This window comes from Phoxinus phoxinus (assembly GCF_949152265.1).
Source record: "Phoxinus phoxinus genome assembly, chromosome: 10".
Classification (NCBI taxonomy): domain Eukaryota; kingdom Metazoa; phylum Chordata; class Actinopteri; order Cypriniformes; family Leuciscidae; genus Phoxinus; species Phoxinus phoxinus.
Genome location: NC_136885.1, coordinates 13,137,253 through 13,153,442, shown reverse-complemented (window position 1 = coordinate 13,153,442; position 16,190 = coordinate 13,137,253). Strand labels below are relative to the sequence as shown.

General features: G+C 37.2%; 1 protein-coding gene and 1 long non-coding RNA gene across 5 annotated transcripts; one reads left to right on the top strand and one right to left on the bottom strand.

Annotated features, from left to right (window-relative positions):
• Window positions 1–4,470: 4,470 nt before the first annotated feature.
• On the top strand, window positions 4,471–14,828 carry LOC307006223. Its single transcript, XR_013799418.1, has 3 exons — window positions 4,471–4,599; window positions 13,920–14,021; window positions 14,701–14,828. It is a non-coding gene; the product is annotated as an uncharacterized lncRNA (long non-coding RNA).
• On the bottom strand, window positions 5,105–12,699 carry LOC307006222 (uncharacterized protein). 4 transcript variants are annotated; one of them, XM_079626982.1, is made up of 14 exons: window positions 12,573–12,699; window positions 11,491–11,645; window positions 8,347–10,379; window positions 8,071–8,151; window positions 7,846–7,957; window positions 7,605–7,739; window positions 7,458–7,520; window positions 7,314–7,340; window positions 7,148–7,219; window positions 6,981–7,055; window positions 6,169–6,377; window positions 5,853–6,012; window positions 5,671–5,758; window positions 5,105–5,494 (listed from the first exon to the last, which is right to left on the bottom strand). In XM_079626982.1, the coding sequence occupies exons 3-14, from the start codon at window positions 8,416–8,418 to the stop codon at window positions 5,476–5,478; spliced, it is 1,113 nt and encodes a 370-aa protein (XP_079483108.1). In that variant the 5' UTR covers window positions 8,419–10,379; window positions 11,491–11,645; window positions 12,573–12,699; the 3' UTR covers window positions 5,105–5,475. The 4 variants fall into 4 exon arrangements, with proteins under 4 accessions (XP_079483108.1, XP_079483110.1, XP_079483111.1 ...); XM_079626983.1 differs by having other exon boundaries at window positions 5,108–5,494; window positions 6,981–7,052; window positions 12,573–12,685; XM_079626984.1 differs by lacking the exon at window positions 8,347–10,379 and having other exon boundaries at window positions 12,573–12,685.
• Window positions 14,829–16,190: the final 1,362 nt, after the last annotated feature.

Sequence of the window (16,190 nt, the reverse complement as noted above, 5' to 3'; positions counted from 1 at the left end):
TGTGTGTGTGTGTGTGTGTGTGTGTGTGTGTGTATACCATGTGTAATATAAGCATGTGTACAGTTAAGTAGGCCAAATGCGGAAGAGATGGTCTACATTTTGACTTCAGGGATGTTGGAAGCATGCAGTGTTGCTATGGTGTGTAATTTGTTATCGAAAGACGGACCTCTCCTCTTCTGATTACTGGCCTCTTGTATTCTGTCAGCCCCCCTATTCCCAGCAGAGATGTAATTGCACTGTTCTTGGTGAAGGACATGAGGCACGGAGAGAAATGTGCTGTTTATCAGGCCCTAGATTGTTCTGAATAATTGAAATTCATGTTGTGAGTCTAGTTTCAATAACATTGCAGGGCTGCAATTTGCAGTTCCAGTGGTTAGTCCTGAGCACTTATTTGTGAAATAACAATCACCAGTACTACCCACAATTAGAATGATTGTGTTCATAATTACTGACATTTCTGATTGAGCAAATTGGTGCAGAAATAATATTTCACAAACTCAGACACAGGGTTAAAAAATAAACGTAAAATTCGGTTACTCTCATGTCATTCCAAAGCTTTTTTTTTTCTGACGAACATAAAAGAAGAAATTTTAATCAACGTTTGGTAACACTTTACAATGAGGTCCCATTCGTTAATGCATCAATTAATATAACCAACACATTTGAAAGTTTTGATTTATCTAAAAATACAACTGTTCATTGTTAGTTCACGTTAGCTCAGGTCCATTAAAACTTTTGATAATGTATTAGTAAATATTGAAATTCACTAACTCATTAATAAACGTTTTAGAAGTATTTTTCACTGTTAGTTCACGTTAAATGATGTAGTTAACTAACAAATGGAGCCTTGTTGTAAAGTGTTTCAACTGTTTTTGTCCATTAAATGCAAATTGATGAGTTGCAAAACAACATTAGACACTGACTTTCATTATGTGGACAAAAACACCCAAAATTTTTTGACCATTTTCGAAATATCTTCTTTTATGTTGCACAGATTAAATAAATGCACACAGGTTTGGAATTACATAAAGGAGACATAAGGACAGAATTTTCAAAGCACATGTTTTATTGTAACATTCTAGACATCCATGTGATTTTAATCACATTTGAATTTTTCGGCACCTTAAAGCGTTCTCTTCCTCGTCTCAACGTCCACTATAGCGACAAATCACAAATCTGTTCTCAACCTGTCATACTTTTCCTGTCTATAGTTCGCAGTATTATGATACGGACTCAAGGCAATTTCATCCGCCCACTTCCATTCAGGCTCACGCAATTAGCAGCCAACTCTGATGAAAGAAAAATCTTTAAGGAGCGATTATAGCGATGGAATTTTATATTGGTTTTTAAAATCCAATTAACTTCTGAAAGCGTGTGACTTTTCGACAAATGATGTGTCGCCACAGTATTGTTGAAAAACACTGTGCGCCGTGATAATTGGCAGCTGTACAAAAAGCCTCTGACAGCTTCAGAAACGTCTCTGTGAGCAATCAAGTGCCTTGCGGAGAGAAACCTGAGCTTGCAATCTGTAGCCTTTTTGTGTCAGTTTAGCATTCAAGAGCCGCAGTGCATTATTGTAGGCCAGTGAAGTTTTCATATCACATTGCAAAACTATTTGCAATACACTACAAGTTAGTTTATATTTGACTAGTTTCAACGTTAAACCTGTTAACCTTCACCAGAGCGAGGACGCTCTGAAGCGTTTTTTTTTTTAAATAGTTCAAAGTTACTATCAGATTTAATGTTATTACCTTGACAAACTATACATCATTAAAAATATATAAGTCTCACGTTTCAGTATTTGACCACTATTGTATTCTGAGAAACTTATAGTGACAGTTATGTCTTAATTTGTGTCAGGATTTATGTAATGAAAAAATGAGTCGATACCTTTAATATGAATTATAAGCGTCAGCTGCTCCATTCAGAAAAAAACTCCGGTGCTGTTGTCTTGAGAACGCGTGACAAAACAACGTTCCTCAGGGCTTTTGGCTCAAAAATGTGCAGATTTGGAGAAATATTGATATATTATCATAGGTTTACATCATATTTCTATAGACAGGAATAATATTTATTGAATTTATATCCAAATGCGTCGATGTATACATAAAGAGCGCTGGATACTCTGATGTACTGTGTTTTCAATCCATACAGCAGAATGAGGGCGCTCTATGCACAGTTTTTTCCAAATATGAAAGCTCACGAAGAAGAAATAACCTGTGACCTTCCAGGACGTCACTGACATAAACAGCTAACGTTAGCTTTCAGAGATCGCTATAACATGCAGATAAAGATGTTTTGAAGACAATAAACATGATTGCAATGATATTTGATTTACCTGTGTTCTTCGAGCCATGTCAGGTATTTTTATAATAATAGATTATATGTATAATCTAATGCTAATCGGTATAGACTTTACAATAGTGCAGAATAATATCAAATCATATATTTTCTGTCTGATTTTCTTTTCTGAAGCCAAATAAGCTCATAGAAGATTATTTAAAACACTCGACTTGCACTATAAAGTAAATTTGGAGCTCAAACAGGGTTTTAATCTCATAAATTGTCGTGTATTGATGGTGTGCTAAGCTAACATGCTAGCTAGCTCTCTAGTTGCACCTGCCATCTAGCTGTTATTTTTTATGATTTTTTTTCTAAATCGGAATGCTTACTGAAATATTTCTTTATTTAAGAAAGGCATTTGATACAGTTTCAAATGTGAAGTGAAGATTATGAAAGAAATTAGGGGGTGAAACACCGTGATTAGCCAGTCGTTAGCGATTATAATGGAGACAAAGGAAAATAATATTTATGGCCATAAGCCGGCTGGAAAGGTGTAAATGTGTGCAGGAGAGAGTGACACTGAATGGGGCTCGTTTGCACCACAAAACAATAGAGACAATAGACTGAATAGATGCTAATAGATGACAATAAACACAAGTTTGCATTTTAGAGTCAATTCAAAATAAAGTCATTTGAGATGATCTTGAAAAACATTTAACAAAATACAGAGTTTTAGACTTATCACCTTCAAATTTTAAATATAACATGGTCAGACATGTGTCTTTAGCTGGAGTGCATTTCTAGAGTGCTGACGGGCCAACTTCAATTTAATTTTCATGAAGATGTTTCATAAAAATAAATTTCTAATAACTTACACAACTTTGAAGCTATTCATAATTTTTTTTTCATTATGACAATAATTCATTCTACATTTCCAATAAAGTGGCAGGTGTCAGCTTTCAAATGAGACCATACTTGAGCTTTTAGGACAAAGGGTAAATTAATTGAATCTTTTTTAGGTTGGGTATGCTATTTCTGGGGATTTTTCAAAAGTGGCGCTGAAGGCTAACAGGTTAAATAGTTTCGAATATATTAATGTAAGCATTGTAGTGAAAAAAGAAGTGTGCTTATTTGATTAATTGTGTGAATGTGCACTTATAGTTCTGTACTTTAAATATAAAAAATATTTTCTGATATATATTTTTAAAAACTATACTTGCATATGATAATATTAATGAGATAAAACGCCATTTAAGTGAGTTCACTTTCATGATTATGCTTCTTAACAACACGCTTACATAAACTGCACTTTGTAATAATAATCGTGTTTTAAAGAAGTGCACTTATTTTGATGAGCGTATATGTAAAATACTGGATTATAATTTGAACTGTACACTGTAAAAAAATAAATGATCAATTAGTCATGACATGTTTTTACATTGCTTTAACTCATCAAAATAAGTTAAGCAATTTTCATCTTTTTTATGTTATACAAGATTCAACTCATTTTTTAACTCAGTTTAATGTCATTGAAGTTTAAATGACTTAAAAATCCAAGTTGATTGTACTTAATTTAAGAAGCCACTTTTTTGTGTTACTGATATTTAAAGGTAATGTTTCAAATGTACTAAATTACAACTTCATCATATAAATATGTAATTACAAATATATTTAAATACATATGTTTCAATAGAAATGGCATTAAAGTATATTTTAGTTGAAATGCTCGTCATTCAGCGTGCAGAATTTAACCATTTCACAAACAACAGAAGTAATTATCAAATTACAAATAAAGATGTACTTAAGTATAGGTCCAAAAAGTAGTCTAGAAGTCAGCTATATTGCATTGAATATAAATGTAATTATAATACATTTTCCTTTAATTGTAAATAACATGCCATAAAGTGCAGGTTGCATCAAAAGTGTATTATCTCAACCCAGTCTCACGGCAGTTCGTGATATGGTCACGTAATTTAATCTATTGATTCGTGGCACGGGCACGTTTATTTCGTTATTTTCGTAATTCCAGCACGTTTTTTAAAACTAATGTATTTCAATGGGAAGCATCTTTCGTGATCAAAGCACGATTCTATCTCCCTATCGGGCTGTTTAATCAACATTTATTCACGAGATCTTATCATGGTTTATGTATTTATTTTAATTATATTATTTCGTTCTTATTGCCAGGGAAGCTGGATTGCTTTGCTGTTTATTGATATTTAAAAAAAATATTTTATTAGTAGGAAATCGCGCTGAAGAAGTCTCATTCCGAACACCTCGCGATATTTGGCATCAGTTCACGTGTGCCAGATGTTGGTAAGTAGTCGTAAATACGCTGTCCTAATAATGTTTGATATAATGTATTTTCTGTGTGTCGAAATTAATCAGATTAGCTCAAGTTCACCCAGGTAACAATTTATGGTTCCCAGAACGTTCTGGGAACGTTCGTTTTTGGTTGCGGGAACGTTCGTTTTTGGTTGCGGGAACGTTCCCTTAAGGTTAGGTTTTGGTTCCCATGGAAAGTTTTCTTAACGTTCCGGGAACGTTCGTTTTTGGTTACATTGCAACCTTTAGGGAACGTTCCTAGAACGTTCCTCTAACGTTGCAACCTTTAGGGAACGTTCCTAGAACGTTCCCCTAACGTTGCAACCTTTAGGGAACGTTCCTAAGGTTATTTTTTACATTCCACTAACCTTTAAAAATCTAACAATGGTACCAATTTTATTATTACTTTAAACTGTCTGTGCATAAGCAGGAATTAATTATTATACAAGCAGAAATGAATTTATATGTTAGCAGGAATGAATGAACAGGCAAACTTGATGGGATTTAAAACTTTAATATAGACAATATAAAATTACAAAATACAAAAAATATAAAAGGCCTAAAAAAATATATATACAAGAATAGAATCAGTTTTACAACTATACAAATAAAACAGAAATTTAAGTACAAAGAGTGTGATGAAGAGTGCAAGATGCATATTGGAATGATAATGTAATGTGCATTTGTTGTTGTGCATATGTTGTTGTGTGTATGTATATATGTTGTGTATAAATGCAGCTTTGAGTCCAAGACAAATTTCACATTGAAAAGGGACAATAAAGTGAATGGCCAAAGTGGCAAAAATACAATTGTTTAATAAAAAATAAATAAAAAAAGAGCTCCATTGTCTTGACCGATCAGCCCTTCTCAGTCCTTCTCAGCTGGCCTAAAAAATAAACAAAAGTTTGATATGTCATACTGAGAATGAACACGTTGACAAACGCAACGTTGCCTTACCAAATTGCCTTACTAACAACCCTGTTTTTTTTATTATGACAAATATTGATAGTTTTCCCATTACTTTGATAATTATGAACATCACATAGAAGTATTCTAATTTACCGTCTGTGTGGGGCAAACTTCAGCACTTGCCCAATCAAGTCCTCCGTCTCTGCTGCAGTCACCCCCGGGAAGTTTTTCTGGAAGGCCGCTAGAGTAGAAGTCAAAATGAAGTAAAGTTACAAGTCAAATTAAAACCTCCAAGCTAAGCATAATACTGATGTGAACAATAAAATAACACCTGCCTGTTATAACCCTGCAGATTGTCAGGTCCTGGAAGGCCTTCTTTGCCTTTCTGCCCCGCAGACTAAACTGTTTGAGGACGTCATTGGTTGCCACTCGCCGTAGCATGCGACGGATGGCAGTACCTCTGGTCGAACCTCCAAGAGTTGTCAGGAAAAGTTGCTGTAAAACATAGAAATACAAATTATACATGTAGAACAAAGTGGAGAGCTTGTGCAATCTCATTTTGTAAGAGCCGTCAGTTCAGTTATAATGATATTTGAAGTTATGCAATTATTTAGTGTTAATCTTAGGGCAGGACTATGGCAACTTAATTACCATTTTTTCCCTCCTCTCCTGTTGCCCGAGACTCCTGTCAAACTCCTCCAGCTCTGTGACTGTCGAGCAGGGCGACAGCAACATATCATCGACAGGAGCAGAGGGAGGTGACTGGGACTGGGAGCTCCTTAAGAGCATGAGCACCTCATCCAGCCTCTGCTCCATCTTTTCCATTCGCTGTGCCATACGGGTAATGGATGTCCACATGGCTATGGAAAAATTAATTATGTTAGTTTTAGTTGTTATACATTACTTGAATATGTGAACAACTTAAGGAACACGCCGACTTTTTGGGACTTTAGCTTATTCACCGTATCCCCCAGAGTTAGCTAAGTCTATATTCTATATTCTCAGAAGGCGAAGCACTGCTACTTCTGGGGAGTGATTTGCTTGTAGCCCCTGAGAACCCCCGTGGTGAGGAGCAGAGAGTTCGCTCAGAGTTGGAGTAAATCACTCCGCAGAAGTAGCAGTGCTTCGGCCTTCTGAGAATATAGTTCAGAGTATGTATATGATTAGAAGATGGCTGTCTCACATGTGACCTTGTTATTTGTACACGCTGTGACTATACAAATCACAACATGTAAATAGGAAAATGTTGCCATTATTTGTCACTTATAGGGAGCAGTATGCTAGCTGGAACTATTTACTTCCAGTATTTGTGCTAAGCTAGGCTAGTGGTGGGTGCGTCAGACAGAGTTACGGCACGCACAGAGATGAAGAGGGTATGTATGGACTTATCTAACTCTGGGGGATACGGTGAATAAGCTAAAGTCCCAAAAAGTCGGTGTGTTCCTTTAAGTGAGTCTTCTTACCTCTCATTTCCGTCTCCATGGCTGAGCCACCTCCCTCTGTGTGATGTCTCACCTCCCTCTGTGTGATGAGTTCTGCTGTTTACAACAACAAAAAAGTCAAGTTACTCTCAAGTTCCTTGTCATGAAATAGTATTTAATTGGAAATGGAAAATACAAAGCCACTGTACCCTCAGCTTGCGTCATAATAGACCCATCCAATTCTGGGCGACCGGCTGGTTTTCTGTGTGGTGTTGACTCATCTAAAAAGAAAGTAGATATGAATATTGGTCACTTCATTTATGGTAGGTTTCTTGCAAATGGAGGAGGAAGAAAAAAAAAAAAAAAAAAACTTACATGCAGGTGGTGGAGGCAGCTGCGGACCTGAAAACAGGCAGGAAGAGACAAACACATCAGAATAGTCACATGATATGCACTAGGTTGAATGTCAGTAGTTCCATGGTAGGAAATATGACTCAGGTTTCTTAAATGTTAACTTACAGACAGGGCTTCCAGACACACACTCCGTTCTCACACTCTTTCTCATTTGTGGAACAGATTCATCTGAAATAAAAGACCAAATTTTTTTTACAGATTGCTAAAAGAAAATTTTCATTGTGTAAATAATGTCTGTACTTAAGGTTTTACCATCACTTGAAGAATCCGTCATGAACCTCCTTGGGCGTTTACACTGCCTTTTGTGGACACTCGCATCGTCTTCCGTCTCAATGCTGGAAGTGTCCATCAGTCGCCGACATTTTTTCATGGCTTTGTCGTAGGAATCTACATTAAGAGAACAAAGTTTTTGTGAGACAGTAGCCGAACAAAGCAGTATTTCCATACAGAGAAAACGTATTTATTTATATATAGTATAGCACCAATAAGTCACCTGTACACAGCCAGATTTTCTTGACTGCATATTTGGCCCAGCTTTTGTTGGGCAAATGGCAGGCGCTGACTTGGGCCCTCACATTATGTGCAGTCCAGTAGCAGAGGATGGCCTTTTGGAAAAATGTACTTTATTTCAGATAATTTCTTACAATGTGGTGAGGAGAACATTTAGAATGGTAAAAGAAATGATGAAGAAAAAGAAATCTACACAACAACTCCATACCCCTGTAGATCTGTCCACCCATGAAGATGGCACAACCTCCATAGCACTGTCTGAAAACTCAACAATCGTGAAGTTCTTCATCTGTTAAGAGACAACAGCATTATTGGCATGGCAAAGAGAACAACATAGATTGCATTAAGATTAATTTCAAGTGTATACAGCAAATACACACAATGAAAAAAAAAATTTAATTTCAGTGAACAGTAATATTAGAAAAACAGAAATATAAGAATATTCAGTATGAACCATATAGAGATATGCATGTACATTATGTACCCTGTCATGGTTCATGGTTGTGCTGTTGACAGATATGGGGCTAAAGTTGTTTGCATATGTCCTAAAAATCATGCAGGACTGTCAAGAAAATGTTGGTCTGTGGCTCCTCAATCATAATAGCCTGTCTTGTGAGTTCACATGCTGGCACCAGCTTCACAAAACAGTCCCTCTTTTTCACCCTGAAGCACCCAGTGATTCTTGAATCACAAGGATCTGTGAACAGAGGCTCCAGCTTCTCAAACACATTGCACAAAACCATGTCCTTCCTCTCCTCAATGACCTCACAGCATGTGTCACCTTCCAAGATGTATGCATTGTTTGGTCTTGAGATGTTCCTTCTTTGTGCTGGAATGGTGCGGCTCTGACACCGTTCAATCTCCGAGAGCCTTTTTGCCACTTGAATTAGTGGTCTTCTTCCCGATCGGACCAGACGTTTCAGTTGTCCTAAGTAGTTCTCAAACCGAAAGGCACTGCATGCATCCAGGCATCCAAAAGTTTCTGCCTCATCTGTTAAATGGAGCATGGCATGAACATTATACACCATGAAGTGCCTGCCATACAGCTCTGCTGTCTTTGACACAAAGTACACCATCAGACTTCTGCTGTAGTCGGCGTGTTTGCGTGCCAGATTGGGTGAAACCAAAATATTCAGTGCCACGCTGAAAGTCATGAAATGCTTATACAGCGGGCTTGACAGAATGTCCTTGAGCACAATTTTTCCTGTGTACAGGGCAAACTGACGCAGCTCTGTAGCCTTCCATCGGTCCACTTCTTCCAAGTCCCGTGGCTTCCTGGTAAAGCAACTTGGAATAGATTTTCTCAAACAAGCTAATCTTCTGCTGACTTCTTGAACTTGTCCAGCAGACAGTCTGACCTGCCTGTTCCCCCTCACCCATTCCACCAGCAGTTTCCTCATTACACCTAAACAAGCTTGGTGCATGTAGTCAATGGAAAACATTTTGATCATATCAATGGGAAGTTGCAGAAACGGGGAAACTGTAAGCCCCTCTGTTTCCTTAGCAGCCATCTCTCTTCTAAACATCTCATTGGTTCGCAGGGTGTTTTGAACCTCAGGGTATGTTACACGGCCATCCACCCATAGCCCTTTCTGTGTGCATTTGTCACATCCATTGTATCCAGTGCACAGTTTGATTGCTTTGACCATTGCCTTGGCTGGAGCATCACATACAACACAACGCATCAAAACCTTCTTTCCTTGAATTCCATTTACAAGCAGATCCTGCACTTCTGCAACCACATCATTGAGAAAATCCAAATCCTTAGGTTTTGAAGGACCAGAAGTTAGAGTTACAGGAAAAATACGAGTTGGAGTCAGATGGATGGCACACAAGACAGGCCACAGACTGATCTTGCTACTTTTGAATAGCGGAAGTCCGTCAATGTTGAGAGACAACTCCAGTGTGTTTATTTTTTTCAGCGCCTCCCCTGGGTACTGGTTGAGTTGTCCTTCCAGAGTTCTCCTTAAACCAAAGTGGACATACTCCATTCCCGATACTGTGGTTGACCTGATATCTCTCGGGGTTGATAGAAGGGTTCTGGCTGTTGACGGTAACTCTGGATGTCCACTTCCTTTCAGTCCCACAAGAAGATCATCAAGAGCAGAGTGTTGAATCTGGTGTTGTAAGGCCCAGTGTTGTAAGAAGTTCCTGAGTGAACCTTGTGTGTTGTGTTCCTCACTGCAGGAGTCACTGGTCTCATCCATAGGTTTGTCCATGGGCGTGTCCCACATTTCCAGGTCTGAAAAACACTGCCAAGTTGCAGAAGCAACACTGCTGCTGTCCTCCTCAGAGCTGCTGACAGAACTTGCTGGCATTGCCATGAGCTCTGGCTCCTCTTCACACTCATCTTGCAATTGTAGCTGTGGTTCTTGATGTTGGCGAAGGCGTGACAATTCTTGCTCCGTCTTTACCAGTCGTGCTTGTTCTCGTCGTGCCCTCTTCCATCGCTTTGTGTAGGCCTGCCGCTCTGTCCTTGAACTCATTGTATACAAATTGAATGTAACCTAGGAGTTCCTGGTGAAATGAAACAAAGACTCAAACAAATCCCAATATATACGCAAAGCGTAATATATATATGCAAAGCACAATTGTCTGCTTTCTTTGTCAATTAAGTTTAAGTTTTTTTTTTTTTTTGATCAGGGACAATGCACAGAAAAAACATTAGAATAATATATACTCACTCAGAATTTACATCGTTCATATCACAGTCAATTCAGTGCGTACAGGTTTGCTTTAATAATAACCACTGTTTGGTCAGGCGTGTAAATGTACTATAGTTTGTGCATGAAATAATTTCGTTGCCTTTATTGTTGTTTGTTTATTTTAAAGCGTCCTTGAGCCCTGGAAAGGCGCTATATAAATAAAACAATTTTATGCAGTCTATTTAAAGCGTTACTCTCGACAAAACTGGAAAACATGCGCGTTCATGAGCTTGTCTCTCGTGTCTCTTACATCCACGGTAAACATCCACGGTAAACATAGCGAACTCATGAACTCGGCGTTTCATTGTCTAAAATATTCACTAATGTTGTTACTGGTCGTTTACATGCTTATTTAAATAAACGATGGATATATTTAGACAACCAAGGAGATGAAATCTTTGTCGCTCTACTAGCTAGTAAAGTCAGGTTAGCCTGCAGTTTCGTGAACAGAGCTTCTCTTAATACAACATACAATATTACAATACATAATACATTAACGTTACAATATATCCGTTATAGGCTTTACAGCATACAGCTCTCAGATGTATCGTAAGATAAGTGTTAAACCCTAACGTTAAACCCACATCGGCTCTTATAGTCTTAGGGACATATAAGATATTAAGTTAACGTTCGCTACCTAGCTCCATTATACCTTGAACCAATAGCCCCGGCAGTTTTGGGAAACGCTACCGTTAATGGCGTTAACGTTACATCCATGTAACAGGCTTTTCAGCATACATAACATTACATACATCCCTCGGCTGTATCATAAGATAATACCATGGCTAACGTTACAGGACCCAGAACAGTCATATGAACATGCGCAGTACCGCAATATAACAAAGCCCCACGAGAAAGACGGCTTAAAGTTAAACCCCAAACCCTTGCATTACAACCATGAAACTGTAACGTATTTCACTTACTTTTTGAGAATGTGAAGCTCGATGGTTGCTGTTGTTGGTCGTTGTTCCAAGACTTCCTGATAGTGAACGGTCTACTGAGTTCTACGTAACTTATCCATTTCCTCCAGCCAATCAGGGACGTCCGTGTTGCGTCACATGCCTTGACGTCAGCAAACCTGGCCAATCAGCATTTTAGAGGGTAATTTTAAACTAAAATGGAGTGTTGCTATCCCCGACCACGAATATTTGTTATTTCTTTCTTAAACATTAGATATGGAGTTTGTTTTTTTAATGCACTGTTTAAACGTAAAAGTATGCTACAGTGTGTGACATTACACATCCGTATGTGCTCGAGTAAGCAGACAGATAACTTACTGCATCATGGTTCGAGCATTACGGACGGACATTACATCCACTATACAGATTATTTTATAATATATACACACAAATTGTGCTACGTTTAGTTGTACAAACATGGTTCAGGCAAACATACGTAAAAACATACACGTACCACAATGTCTACATGCATAGAAACACAGAAATGCGAACGGACGGATCCACACATTTCCCAAAATGCGCTTTCTGATGACGTCGTACGTCGTTGTTTGGTGTGAGAAAAGGTCTTTGTTCTTTGAAAATGAAATTGCTCAAGATTAGCATGTAGTGAAATGGCTTTTTTAATTTCACTGTTTTAGATTGTCAATTTCAGTAATAGGATTATGTAGACTATAGCTGTTATTGTCTGACCAGTTTCTAAAGCTAATAGAGGAGCGATCAGACACACAATGCTATAACGTTAGCACATTTAACAAGGCATTGGAATGTCTGAAAATGACTGAATAGAGACGCATTGACGCCATTGCCACCTAATCAGAAGCCTTGCTTTGCATACATGCAAATAAGTGAGTGTAAAATGCCAACGGTACAGGAATAAATTAAACATGTTCTGAATGTATTCTAACAGTGATAGCAGAAAAGTATTCGACAAATATTTTACCGAACTATTATTATCCTACGTGAAAATCACAAACAATGGGTGCAACGTGTGTATTTCTAAAGAGACGAAAAAATGAACTAGCACTATAACGTTAAGGGCTCCATACCTGTGCTCAAACAATTTATCTTGAGCGTCCATTTACACGAAAGCCACTGAAAGAAGACAGATTCCCAGGCTAGTTGTGTATCCAGAAGGACTTTGGTGTAAATCGCAGAACACGGAAGTCAGTACACAGGACAGGATTTCAGTCGGTCACCTGAAAACAGAGGCACTTGCCCCTACTGGCGTGGGGGTGTAACGGTTGAATTTGTACACTGAACTTAGCTACTTTGTTGGAAGTGAATTTTCTTATTTGTGAAAATCGTTCGATTGATAGATTCTTGTTTGAAGTATTTTCAACTAATACAGTTTTAAAAAAACGAAATCAGGCACAAAAGTATTGTTTGCTAAATTGATCAGTCTAAAATTAAATATATTCTTTTGATAATCTGCTTATTTTACTTGGATTTCATAAGACCAATCATTTTTGAGTGAATTAAATCAACTGACTGCAAACCTTTTATATGCTACGTCAAAAACTTAAATGGAGCTTGTTTAAATAAACATGACCAAAAACAACCAAAAACAACCAAACGGGAACGTTGTGTGGAGGTACAGTGCAACCACAGGAGAACGTTTTAGTTGGTTGGTTCCCTTAACGTTTAGGGAACGTTATAACCCTGAGGGAACGTTCCCTAAACGTTCGTTTTTGGTTTGGTTCAAACTAACCTTTAGAGAACCATAAACTAACGTTCCCTAACGTTCCCTAAACGTTCTGTGTTAGTGGGGCAGTCACTGCATTATATCTGTCATCTCAACGGAGGCTTTGCGTTTCATTGCTTTCTATGAAAATGGTTTCTATGGTGATTAAACACTGTCTGTCACGTGATGTGCTATACAGTAGGCCTAGAGTAGACCTTCAATCAGTTAATCATATTCATATCAGGTTTTTAAGTTGTACAATTAGTTCCAAAGTTGTATGTGTAGTAGAAGCACAGTAAAAACAACACCATGCTTTTACCACAGTAACATTAGTTTTACTGTGATAAGTGTAGTAAAAAGACAGTAATCACACAACTTACCATGCTTTTACCACACTATTGGTAGTTTTAATGTGGTACTTATTGTAAATGCACAGTAACCACAACACTAACCATGCTTTTACCTCAGTAACCTTAGTTTTACTGTGATGGGTAGTAAAGGACAGCAATCACAAAACTTACCATGCTTTTACCTCAGTATTGGTAGTTTTAAAGTGATAATTGTAGTAAATTATGCATATTAACCACAACACCTACCATGCTTTTAATGCTTAATAATGTAACATCCAATATTTGTAAGGAAAATCAGTACTTTTTCCTTTAAATAATCCTATATATTATACATAATGATATTTTATTTTCTCTGTTTTCAGCTGAAAAGACCAAAAGGGCCTTTCGAACTCAGTCAGCCCATTATTGTTTGAGGACAAGTAAACGGAGGAGACGGACCGCTGCAAAGACAAATATTCGCAATGGTACGTATGTGTTGGTTTTAACCCTAAATCAAACATTTTATCAAGCATTTGTTGTTTCTTAAACCTGTTCTTACAAAACCCAAAGCCCAATCAGTATGAACAGTCTCAAAGTCTTAATAATTCACAAGATTTAACAAGTTGTCAAATTCGTACGATACTTGTACATATTTGTATACTCGTACATAATCCTGCAGCTTTTACTCCTAGTGCTGTCATTGGCTACTGCCTCAATTCCTGTACATATTTATCGCGACATTTGTAAATCAGTTGCGCCCCTTCTTGGAAAGTAGTCTGATGTCCCACACACTGTCAGAAAGTTTATATTAATTGCATTGTATTCATTAAAATGATTACAAATTGGTCCCTGTCTGTTCATGTTCCAATGTCCAATGATACATGATGTCTCTCCACACCTCATAACCTACCTCTGTTTGCAAGAGTGGAAAAGCTAATCTGACTTGTCACATGACATCAGATACGCGATTATTTTGTCGTAATCAGATCAGTTACACTGCTGATAACTGTCCCGTTTGCATGTAAATCATGTTATTTTTAAACGAGTTCATATGATTATTGCTTGCTATTAAAGACATACTTTTATTCATAGAAATGCCAACATATCAGTGAACGTATAACATAAAAATGCTTTTAACATTTAATTATGCAACACTCTTTACAGAAATATATCCCACAGTTATGGATAAACTCCCAACATCATCATCAAGTCCTGTGCTGGGCACATTGGGCAACAAAGTGTCCTCCAACGTATTCGATCCGTGGCCAAGTTCTCCGCATCTTCCAGTGGGACACTGACATTGTTCAGGTCTTCGTGAAACATCTGTCTCCATGTCTTCCCAGGTCTTCCCTGTCTCCTGCATCCTCCTGGTGGTGTCCACTTCATCACTGTCTTTGGGTGGTGTTGTTTGGGCATGCGTCGGATGTGTCCAGCGAGGTGCACCCTTTGCTCTGTCACAGTTTCTGAAAGTCTTCATGTGAAGTCCCACTCCTCCTCAGGATCTCTTTGATATATGCAGAACCAATATTGAAAATATTGATTTATCTTTTTTCCATATTGTTAAAGCATTTTGTTTTCTCTTTTCAGCTTCATAAACTGTACTTGATGTCTGCCTAATCCCTTCATCAAAGAAGCGTCAGTGTGCATCAGGTGTTTTGCTAAAGGACATATTCATTGCCATCCATTAGTTCTAGTCATGCAGTGACTTCATGATGCAATAGACACATGTATATTTCTGCAAGTGTATATAGCAGGTGTTTGTCCGAACAATTGAAGATAATGAGAGTGTTCAGGAAAACCTTTAGAAAACAATCCATATTTATGGAAATCTTATTGGTGCTGAAAGAATATTACAGAAATGACACACTTGACATACTGGACATTATTCTGAGTTTGTTACTTTTACATTTAGATGGACTTAATGTCTTACATTTAGCTTCATTAAACATTTTATTACAGTGGTCACTATAGTAAATGTCCACCATAACTACATCTATGGTATCATTATATCACTACCTGGTTAATGTAAATGTAATATACCCGTGAATGTATTTTATTGAAGCATTTTCTTACTGACATTTATAATCATTAACTATTTTAAGTTGCCTTTCATTTAGTTACAATAAAAGTGACCAATAATCACAGGGATATAGAATTAAAGTTGAGAATGTAAAATGTTGTGCTTACATTTTTGCCTATTTGTTCTTTAAAGCGAAGAAACAAATATATTTTCACATAACAAAGTTGAATCTCATCTCTTGGTTTGTAAAAATGTAACTTCATCATAGCGATTTTTTTAACGTTACTGTATGTGTCACTATAATAGATTGCCCCTGTATCTGGATATTTTTTTTATATATAATTCACTTATTTTTATACTGTTGTGCAGTAGGTTTGGCACTAAATTTGTCTTTTAAACAGTTTGACATTAAATATTGGAATATGCTTTCAAAATTGTGTGCATTCATTGTGATTTTGTTACATTTATTTTAATATAATTGATATACCTTTGATATACTATACATACGCTGTAAATGTTAGAAGCACTTTAGTACATGTAATTATCTTTAATTAAAATACTGCAAAACTACCCCTGCTGTAGGCCATTGCTTAGAAAAAAGTTTATCTTTCAAATGTATTTATGAATCAGTCTA

What these genes read in the sequence shown, in the direction of transcription:
- LOC307006222 (XM_079626982.1), bottom strand. Translation starts at nt 8,418, where the DNA reads ATGATTTTTAGGACATATGCAAACAACTTTAGCCCCATATCTGTCAAC. An exon ending in GCTGCCTCCACCACCTGCAT is followed by an intron (nt 7,220 to 7,313) that starts GTAAGTTTTTTT and finishes CTTTCTTTTTAG; the next exon opens with ATGAGTCAACACCACACAGA. An exon ending in AATCTGCAGGGTTATAACAG is followed by an intron (nt 5,759 to 5,852) that starts GCAGGTGTTATT and finishes CTTCTACTCTAG; the next exon opens with CGGCCTTCCAGAAAAACTTC.